This window comes from Dendropsophus ebraccatus, chromosome 5 (assembly GCF_027789765.1).
Source record: "Dendropsophus ebraccatus isolate aDenEbr1 chromosome 5, aDenEbr1.pat, whole genome shotgun sequence".
In the NCBI taxonomy this organism is placed as follows: Eukaryota; Metazoa; Chordata; class Amphibia; order Anura; family Hylidae; genus Dendropsophus; species Dendropsophus ebraccatus.
The window spans coordinates 4,326,074-4,336,303 of NC_091458.1; the positions used below are offsets into that span (position 1 = coordinate 4,326,074).

A 10,230-nucleotide genomic window follows, 5' to 3' on the forward strand; every position below is an offset into this window, starting at 1 on the left:
TCCTCTGGATCAACACACTAGGTTATAGGTTAAATTTGATGGATTCCACAGATAAATTAAAATTTGTCCCATTTTACCAACTAAATAATAATAATCTACCAGAAATTTATGCAGATTTGTAATTTACTTCTATTAAAAAATCGTCCAGTACTTATCAGCTGCTGTATGTCCTGCAGGAAGTGGTGTATTCTCTCCAGTGTGACACAGTGCTCTCTGCTGCCACCTCTGTCCATGTCATTAACTGTCCAGAGCAGCAGCAAATCCCCATAGAAAACCCCTCCTGTTCTGGGCAGTTTCTTCTGTCCGGGCCAGGCTTCAGATCAGTGTAAGGCTGGGTTCGCACTGCGTTTTTGCAATCCGTTTTTTTTCATCCGTTTTTTTGCAAAAAAACGGATGCATTTGTGTGCATCCGTTTTGATCTGTTTTTCCATTGACTTCCATTGTAAAAAAAACTGATCAAAACGGATCTGTTTTTTTTTTACGGACACAAAAATAGTGTCAGCTACGTTTTTGTGTCCGTCCAAAAAAAAAAAACGGATCCATTTTGATCCGTTTTTTTTTTAAATGGAAGTCAAAGGAAAAACGGATCGAAACAGATGCACACAAATGCATCAGTTTTTTTGCAAAAAAACGGATTAAAAAAATGTATGAAAAAAACGCAGTGTGAACCCAGCCTAATAATAAGAGAAGTCCCCTAGGGGGACTTCAAGTTACTGTAAAAAAAAAAATGTAAAAATTCATTACCGTATTTTCCAACGTATAAGACGACTTTTTAACCCTGAAAAATCTTGTCAGAAGTCGGGGGTCGTCTAACACGCCGGGTATCGTCGCCCCATACCATGGGGGGGCTCAAAAATGGCCCACATCCCCACTATATGGGGCGAACATTTAAAAAAAACCCCCAAAAAAACCAGTTAACTCACCTGGGCCCGTTCCCAGCCTCTGCACGTCTTTTTCTCCGCTCCCGTTCCCAGCGCAGCCAGTGTGACGTACACTGAGACGGGGATGCCTGAAGCTCCCCTGAGCGGCCGAGCGGCTAATCGGAGACGCTCGGATGCTCAGGAGAGCTTTGGAAGAATGACAGAGGCTTCGGGAGACTCCGGAACTACCCAAAGCCTCTGTCATTCTTCCAAAGCTCTCCCAAGCTGCGCCGAGAACGGAGAAGAAGACGCGCGGAGGGCGGGAACGAGCCCAGGTGCGTTAACTGTTTGTTGTTTTATTAATTTAGCTGCAGTTAACCCCTGTCTGACCGCAGCAGGGCTGCAGTCAGGCAGGGGTTAACATTTTCCGGTGTATAAGGCGAACCCCTGACAATCTCTTTAAAAGTCAGGGGTCGTCTTATACACCGGAAAATACGGTAATAAAAAATCCCATGCCATTATAAAAGTTGAAATCATCCCCTTTTTCCCATCTCTGTGTGCAGAATTGCCCGAACTAGTAAATGATGGCGTTCCTGATCTCGCACGGTACACCGCATTAGCGCAAAAAACCTGCAAAAGTGAAAAAGATTTTTGTAAAATCTAATACGGAATAATTGTAAGAAAAAGTGATCAAAAAGTCCCCATAGACCAAAAAATAACAGCGTTATAGGGTTACTAATAGAGCAATTTTAGGAACATTTATTTATTTTTTTTTTTAAAGATTTTAATATTTTTTTTAAGCCATCAAGTAAAATAAAAGTTATATAGGTTGCCTATCATTGTAATCGTACTGACCTGGTGAACATATATGGTGACAGAAAAAAAGCTCTCCTAGAACGCCATTCACACTAGGCAGGAGCACGGTGCTATGGCTGAAGTTACAAAAACACAAAAACACAGAAAAATGCAACAACTCACCGCAACTGCAAGATACAGACCCACTACAGACATGGAAATAGTTAAAAGCAGCTCCCCCCCCCCCCCAACAATTTCATGTCTGTAGTGGGTCTGTATCTTGCCATTGCGGTGAGTTGTTGCATTTTTCTGTGTTTTTGTAACTTCAGCCATAGCCACGTGCTCCTGCCTAGTGTGAATGTTGTTCTAGAGAAGCTGACCAAACTTGTCTTTTTTTCCTGTGTTCCAGATGGGGGAGCGGCTGCCTCTACTTGGTCGTGCACTCCACCTCCCCCACCCAGGTGGTGCAATTACTCTTGCTGGTATTAGACGGATCTTGCATGCCCAGACCATAGGTGTATTACACGCCATGGAGAGGCCATTACAGTGTAGGACTGTCCCGGTATGAGGCCACCGTAACGTGGTGGGGTAGCTTACACCATTTTCAAGTGGTGACCAAGAGCCTCATTATTTTTATAGAAGTTTTTTTTGGCAGTTGGGGGGGGGCTGCTTTTAACTATTAACATATGTGGTGAGCCCCTGCAGTGCTATGGCGGAGGAATGGCCGGTCACTTGCTAGATGGTGAGGTGTGACGCCAGTGACGGTTGGGCACACAGGTATGGTGGCACACCTGTTTTTATTTCAAAGGGCCGTTACACCTTGTTCTTCTGTGGTCAGTGACCTGCCGGGTTGCTACGGGGCCCCTTGGGCTGATATCACGGTGGGCCGGAGTGGAGTAGTGACCCTCCCAGACTATCGGAACTGTCATCTTCAGAAAAGGGAAATGTCCCAAGGATGTAGTGTACACAGTGTTGGTGCGGGGCGAAGAGAATCACAGAGTCTCTTTATCATAAATAATCTCTTGTTTACTTTGAAAGTTCTGGTGTACAGCAGAATATACAGCTGTGCCCTGACAGGATACGTTTCTCTTGATAATACACTTTTTACAATCGGTAATACAGGATCCAGTTCTGTGATAGGAGTATAGCTGACTGAGTTGCGTGTTGAGAGATACGTAGGAGAATCAGAGGAGCAGAGAGGAGGATGTCGTGAGACTCCCAACCCAAGTAGTACTGTGCTCTGCCGGGATGTTCGGAGATAAAGTAGAAGAATAATTTCGAAGAAGAGAATACTTGTGCCTGTGTTTTGACCTTTGGGTCTTTGCACCACCTAATGCCCACCAGTGTTGGGTGACCCGTCTTATGAGGGTGGCACAAGCCCCAGACCCTGTTACCTGGGATGAGCCGAATGCTGAGGGTTCCCTGCCGTCAACCGCGCTGCGAGATAGAGTTCCTAGGCTCTTAGCAACTTTGCTCTATCTGGATCAGTTCCTAGCTTCTTTGGCTTTTTTGTGGATACTGTCCTGCACTGTAACTATTCTAGTCCACGGCGTGGGTTGAGATGATCTCTGACTTGTCCTGTCCTGTAAGGAGTTTAACACTGCATAGTGTTGTGTAGAGTAAGCTGAGGAGAAAGTGTTGGCTGTGTCTTGTCTTGCTTCGTACCCATACAGGGACCGGACTAAGACTACACTACACTTCCTCTACCCAAGTGACTTCCTATCTCTAGCGTATCTAAAGGGCACTGTGAGTGGGTGATGAGTGCGTAAGAAGAAGTAAAGTGAGAGATGATAGGAAAGAAGAAGAAGATACTCCCATAAGTTCACAGATACATATGATACACAGATAAACAATAACCCTTTCCATACTTCAGCCGTGCAGCATCTGTGTACATACATCTGTAATAACGACATCTAGTGGCGAAACTTTATCACTACTTCATTACCACTTACTCACAATAAGTACAGGCTTTTACGAAGGGTGTAACCAATAACTACACCCGTGGTGAGACACCACACGTAGATAACATGTCAGTTTTACCATAGGGCAAACAGTGTAAACACTAAACCCCCCAAGAGTACCTTTGTATGGGAAGCGCAGCCGACCTCTAACAGTTGAATAAATTGTCATACATTACCGCTCCATACTACCGGTCTTTTCCTGCCCTTTTCTTTCACTCCCGGCACTGCGGCTGAGCGATAATGCTTCAGAGCGGTCTCTGAGCTTACAGGCCGCTTAGCCAATCACTGGGTGGGATGCCGGAAAGCAAGCAGAGGGCAGGAGAAGCGTGGAGAGGTAATGTATAACAGTTATGGGGAAGGTCTTCACGGACATCGCTGACTCTTGCTCTCTCTCTCTCTCTCTCTATATATATATATATACAGCCCTTGCTAAACAATCATCGAGCCTTATAATAGACTCAGTAAATGAGCAGCGATCTAGCAGATTGGCGCTCGTTTATATTGTTGATCGGGCCGCCATTTTGCAGTGATTATTTCTAGCCTGGAAATAGGTTGAACCAGGGAGCACGATTCCCATTAAAGATGTCTGTAGGAGTGTTATGTGACCAGACTATTACTTCCTTACATGTGACCAACACACAGCAGTAAGTTAACCCTTGCACTACCAATCTACTTCAGTGAATGGTGTTTAGCATTGTGACAAGCAAAATGGCAGTACATGCAAGAAACTTACCATCCGCAGACACAGTTTAAGGCTATGATCACACTACGTAAGAGACCCGCCATTCCGTGACCCCGGTCGGGTCACGGAACGGCCGGTCTCTGGCCGGATCATCTCGGCCGGTACTTAAGTACAGGCCGGATGATCTTTTGGCCGCGGAGCTCTGATGCAGGCGCATCAGCGCGTGCCCGCATCAGAACTTCCCATAGCGCACAGTGCCGGAGCCGCTCGCTTCACTGTGTGAACTAACAGGGCTTTCTGTGGCCGTAATTCACTGAATTCCGGCCGCAGAAAACTGACCTGTCAGTTATTTGCGGTGCCGCATAGATCCCGGCCGGAGCGTATACGATGTGTGTACGCTCCGGCCGGGATCCCATTGAAAGTAAGGTTATGTTCCACCCCGCAAAACTACGGCCGTTCACTGCACAAACAACCAAAATTACAAAACCAAAAAACTTGAGCCCCGTTCCTGCTGGTTTCACATTGTCTTAGGTTACACAGTGACATCTACCCTACAATGCTTTATCTTTTATAGCAAGAGTCATTGGATAAACAATGAGAAAGCAGCGCATGTCCACATACAGGGAAACGGTGTCCGTAGGAAATCCTTGGGTTACACCGACCTTGATGGAGACCGTGGATATTAGCTGTGGGGCAGGAAATGGATTAGTCAAAAGCTGGGGGCGATCTAGGTATTGTATATGAATGGACAGTACAGAGGTCTACAGTCTGGAGGGATTCCCTTCCTCTGGATCACCAGGGTAGGATTACAGGTTTGATTATACGTTCTGCATCTTCTCAGGGTCAATGATAGAAATCATGAATAATACTTCTCATCGTATTATAGGTTTCTCGACTTTTTGCAATACAATAATTTCCTCACATTCTTCTGAATCTCTTTTGTATTGATACCGTATATTATTGGATTTAACATGGGAGGGAAGACCAGGTAGAGGTTGGCCACAATGACTTGGGTGGACAACAACATCTGTTCTCCAAACCTCTGAGACACAGTTGAGAAGAGCGCTGGGATGTAACCCACAAGAATCACACAGACGTGACTGACACACGTGTTCCCGACCTTGTATCGAGCCTCACGAGTTGGAAGCCTCAAGACGGCTCTCACTATGAAGATATAAGAGGCTGCGATAAATAGAAGATCTACTCCTGCTACACAGATTGCAACAATTAAGCCATAGAGGACATTAATTCTGATGTCGGCACAGGCCAGCTTGGCTACTGTTATGTGTTCACAATAGGATTGTTCAATAATGTGGCTTCGACAAAATGGCAGCCGCTTGACCAGAAACGGGTATGGAGATATCAAGAGAATTCCTCTCATAGTCACCAATATGGCAATCTTCATGATGACCGGGGTGGTGAGAATGGTAACGTACCTCAGCGGGTGACACACTGCCACATAGCGATCAAAGGCCATCGCCAAGATCACCGAGGAACCTACGATGGAGATGGAATGGACAAAGAACATCTGGACCAGGCAGCCCTCAAAGCTGATCTCTCGGTCGTTGAACCAGAAGATAAACAGCATTTTGGGGACGGTGGAATTAGACTGGATGAGGTCGGCGAGTAATAACAGAGAAGAGAAGAAATACATGGGTTGGTGGAGACTCGGCTCAGATTTGATAATAAACAGAACACACAGATTAGCCAACAAAGAAACAAAGTACATGAAAGAGACGGGCAAAGCAATCCACCCATGGACATCTTCTAGTCCCGGGACTCCGGCCAGGAAGAAAGAAGAAGTGAGGCTGAGATTCATAGTGTTAATGGTTGTCTTCCTTGTTAGATCTGCAACATCTGAGATCCTCACACAAGTACAAGGCCATCAATGTCTACGGCGAATCTGAAAAAAAGAAACACAATAGACAAGAGTAAAAATTCTAATCCGGCAGCTGATGGGAGGTAGAGGGGGATAGAAGAGAACACCTCCATGACATCTACAGTTTCTACACCGCAGAGCTTTAGCAGAGTTGTATCTTGGTTTAACTCTTTCATCATTAGAAATAATTTTATATGGTTCCGGATATCCAACAATGTGACCGTCTGTCATTGTGTCGGGGGCTGCTGATCAGCTTCAGTCATGGTTCCCCCAGGACCCTCCACTTACCGCAGCTCACGGTAACCTCTTACAGACACATGAGGTCAGTTCTGTGCTCCCAGAGAAGTCAGAGGTTATTATAGCATCATGATGTCCTCTCCGGGGACACTCCGGCCCTGGACAGAAGGGTTTCTACATTATTGCACAATTTTCTCCATTTATAGTAATTGGGTCCCTGCGGCTTCTTGTGTCTATCTTGGGAATATTCAAAGCTGGGGCTTATCTGGCTTTGAAGAAACATTAAAGCTTCTGTATTCTGTTTTAGTGTTTATTTTCCTGATTTTAGGATTACCTTTATATTTCCCCTTTAGGGTATGTTCACACTATGTATCTGTGCAGCTGTATTGCGGGCTGTAAATAATCGGCCGTTCATGCGTACGCTGGAAAGTATACAATATACGGCTGCACAGTGCACACTATGTATGAGCCGATCGTATACGGACCCGTAAAAAATTAACAAGACCATTGTTTGCGGCCGGAACTGTGCAAATTCACGGCCGTAGATTGACAGGCGTCCGTACGGAGTACTTAAAAAATAGCCGGCAATAATGCCGAATGCCGATGCCTCTAATAGTTAATATATTAAATTAATAAAACACATTTTCGTTGTAATAAAGTCCCTTTCGCTGTTCAATAATTTAATTATAACAACCCTATGCATTTTTTTTTTACGTTTTAATTAAAGTAAAATATTGATTAGTACAGAATGCTCTATTACCGGCAATATGAATTAACGGCTTATGGAACTTCCTGTACTAATTAATATTTGATTAATAAAACACATTTTTGTTGTAATAAAATCAGTTTCGTTGTTCAATAAATAAATTTAAACGAATCCATCATTGTGCAATTAAATATACTGTCAAAAAATAAATATATATATAAATATACATTTATTTATATATCTATTTATTTTAACAGTATATTTATTTGCACAATGATGGATTCGTTTAAATTTAATTATTGAACAACGAAAGGGACTTTATTACAACGAAAATGTGTTTTATTATTTAAATATATTAACCATGAGAGACATCGGCATTAGTGCAGAGGATCGCAAACCCCGGTAATAGCGATTCCTGTAAACTGTTTCCCTGCTTTCCCAGATGCATCCAGAGGTGTTTCCATCACTTTCTAAAGATTTTATTTGTTATTTTTATTTTCCAAGTAAATGACCGTATGTTTTCAGCCGCATGTCTATTTTTTCCCACGGCCGTAGTTTCAGCCGCACATTTCCAGCGGCGTAAAAATTACGGCCGGAAATATACATAGTGTGAACATAGCCTTAGGCTGGGTTCACACTACGTATATTTCAGTCAGTATTGTGGTCCTCATATTGCAACCAAAACCAGGAGGGGATTGAAAACACTGAAAGGCTCTGTTCACACAATGTTGAAATTGAGTGGATGGACGTTATTTAAAGTGGTAGTGCGGCGCTAAACATTTATTCACAAAATAACACAAGTTACAAAGTTATACAACTTTGTAATGTGTGCTATTTAAGTGACTGGCCCCCTTCCCCGTGTTCTCTCCAACCCCGGAAGTGTGGTGCAGTATACTCACCAGATGACTGTCGACCCCCAGCCGCCATCTTGTGACAATGACGACAACTTCAGGAGACCGGCCGAACCGCTCCAGCCGTCCCTTATGCCGGCCCCCCTTTGCCGCGTCATCAGCCGCGTCATCAGCATAACTGTGCTCAGCCAATCGCAGCTGAACAGCTGATGACGCGGCAGAGGGGGGCGGCATGAGGGACTGCTGGAGCGCTCTGGCTGGCCTCCCAAAGATGGCGTTGTTGACCCAAGATGGCGGCCGGGGTCAACAGCAATTGAGTAAGTATAATGCACCACACTTCGAAGGTGGGGGGAACAGGGGGAAGGGGGCCAGTCACTTAAATAACACACATTACAAAGTTGTATAACTTTGTAATGTGTGTTATTTAGTGAATAAATGTTAAACACCGCACTACCCCTTTAAGAAGGTGTTCCACAGTGTGGCCATGCTAATCCAAGGTGATGCCAGTGGCCGAGCCGTGTCAGTAACTTCTTTCTCCTCCTCCTCCTCCTCCTCCTTGGCCTTTAGTTGAGCCAACTCTGATAGACGGGACCTCTGCCAGTAGCGCATCTACCAGCTTGCGCTTGTATTCCCCATCTTTAGATCACGCTCCACTGCTGGGATAACATTGTTGTCTTTGTAGCAGGGGCCCAGCAGGGTGGCCACCCAGTATACAGCACTGGTCAGCATGCGGGCAACTCAGCGGCCATTGCACAGGCGCTGTACATCTGTACTTTCTATCGCTACCTTGTTTGTGTATATGTGACTTTTCGATCACTTTTTATTACAATTTTTCTGGAATTGATGGAATTTTTTTGCACTTTCACCGTTCACCGTGTGCGATCAGGAATGTCATGTAATAGTTTGGGTGATTCCGCACGCGGTGATCAGGACCGCTTCTGCCATGAGATCCTGCGGATCTGCAGGGGGCGGCAAAATGTTTCCCCTGCTGTCATTTTACAGCAGGAAATTACATTTCCCATCATTCATTTCTCTGATTGGTTCATTCGTGTACTCGCCCCCTTAGCTTTCTTTCCTGCCCTCTGCTGTCATTACTAATGCACAGTAATCACAGGGCTGTTTTTTTTTTGTTATTACTGATTTTGCATCACATCATTCCATACTAGCTGATGATGTAGCAGAGCTGACGCGCACATGGTGTAGCTAGAGTATGTGCTGCATAACAGGCATCTGTTTACTGGAGGTAGGGGTGTAGTGTAGGTTTAGACCTTCCATCCATACTCTAAGACCATCTATAACACTTACAATATACAGAGCCGAGACACAAAGACAGGTACATATGCATGCATTCACTGACAGCAAGCAGAGATAGAACTATAATACTTCATATTACAGAAATCTAGGCTCAGGGACACATGTAAGTCTATGAAAGCAGCACAGGTGCATGGAGATGATGCAGATGATGTCTCCAAGTCAATAGACAGCTAACCCGGCCCCAGAGAGGAGATCACATGTCCTGTGACTACAAAGGGAGGAGGAAGAGGAAGCTGAGCGTGGTCAGAGTGGACCTAGAGTAGAGGATCTTACACATCCAGATCAGATAACTATGAAAAAGAAACACAGGGATAGGGCGCAGATTAGGTTATACATGTATATTAGAGATAGGGTGGTATTGGGAAGGGGGATAGTTTAGAACATTGCTTTTGTTACCTGGATAACCCTTGTTCAGGTCTGGGGACCCAAACACAAAGATTCAGGCTTGGGACGTCCGCTCATCTCTAGGTAAATATAAACCAGGTTTCCATGGATAATCAGTGATGAATAATTTTGTATTTTTTTTTACGTTACTATTTTATGTTACTATTTGTGCAGAAATGTGTCAGTCTCGTTTTTGCACTTATTTGTTGAATCACCTTTTATTTTTAATAGATCTTTTCTTCTGCCAATTGCTTATTGGCTTCTGCTAAATACAATGTACAATTCCTCACTAGAAATGCCAAAAACCTCACTGTATAGAAAAACAAGGGATAAAAATAACAAGGTACATTGCAAAAGTTACCACGCCTCTTAAGTTCTTTGTCGTACGTTGTATGGGTTAGATGTCTATAACATAAAAATGAAAGTCAGTCTGTCAGTCCTGTATAGACTTCCAAACGCCTGAACTGTTTGACCCCAAATTTGGCCCACAGATACATAGGGTGCCCGAGAAGGTTACAGCGAAGGTCCGGTCCCCGCCAGAGGTACAGGAGGGTTAGGGGA

General features: G+C 44.4%; 1 protein-coding gene across 1 annotated transcript; it reads right to left on the reverse strand.

Moving 5' to 3' along the window:
- Positions 1-5,178: 5,178 nt before the first annotated feature.
- On the reverse strand, positions 5,179-6,132 carry LOC138793330 (olfactory receptor 52N4-like). The gene has a single exon (XM_069971857.1). The coding sequence runs from the start codon at positions 6,115-6,117 to the stop codon at positions 5,179-5,181; it is 939 nt and encodes a 312-aa protein (XP_069827958.1). The 5' UTR covers positions 6,118-6,132.
- Positions 6,133-10,230: the final 4,098 nt, after the last annotated feature.

Coding starts and splice junctions, on each gene's coding strand:
- LOC138793330 (XM_069971857.1), bottom strand. CDS start 6,117: ATGAATCTCAGCCTCACTTCTTCTTTCTTCCTGGCCGGAGTCCCGGGA.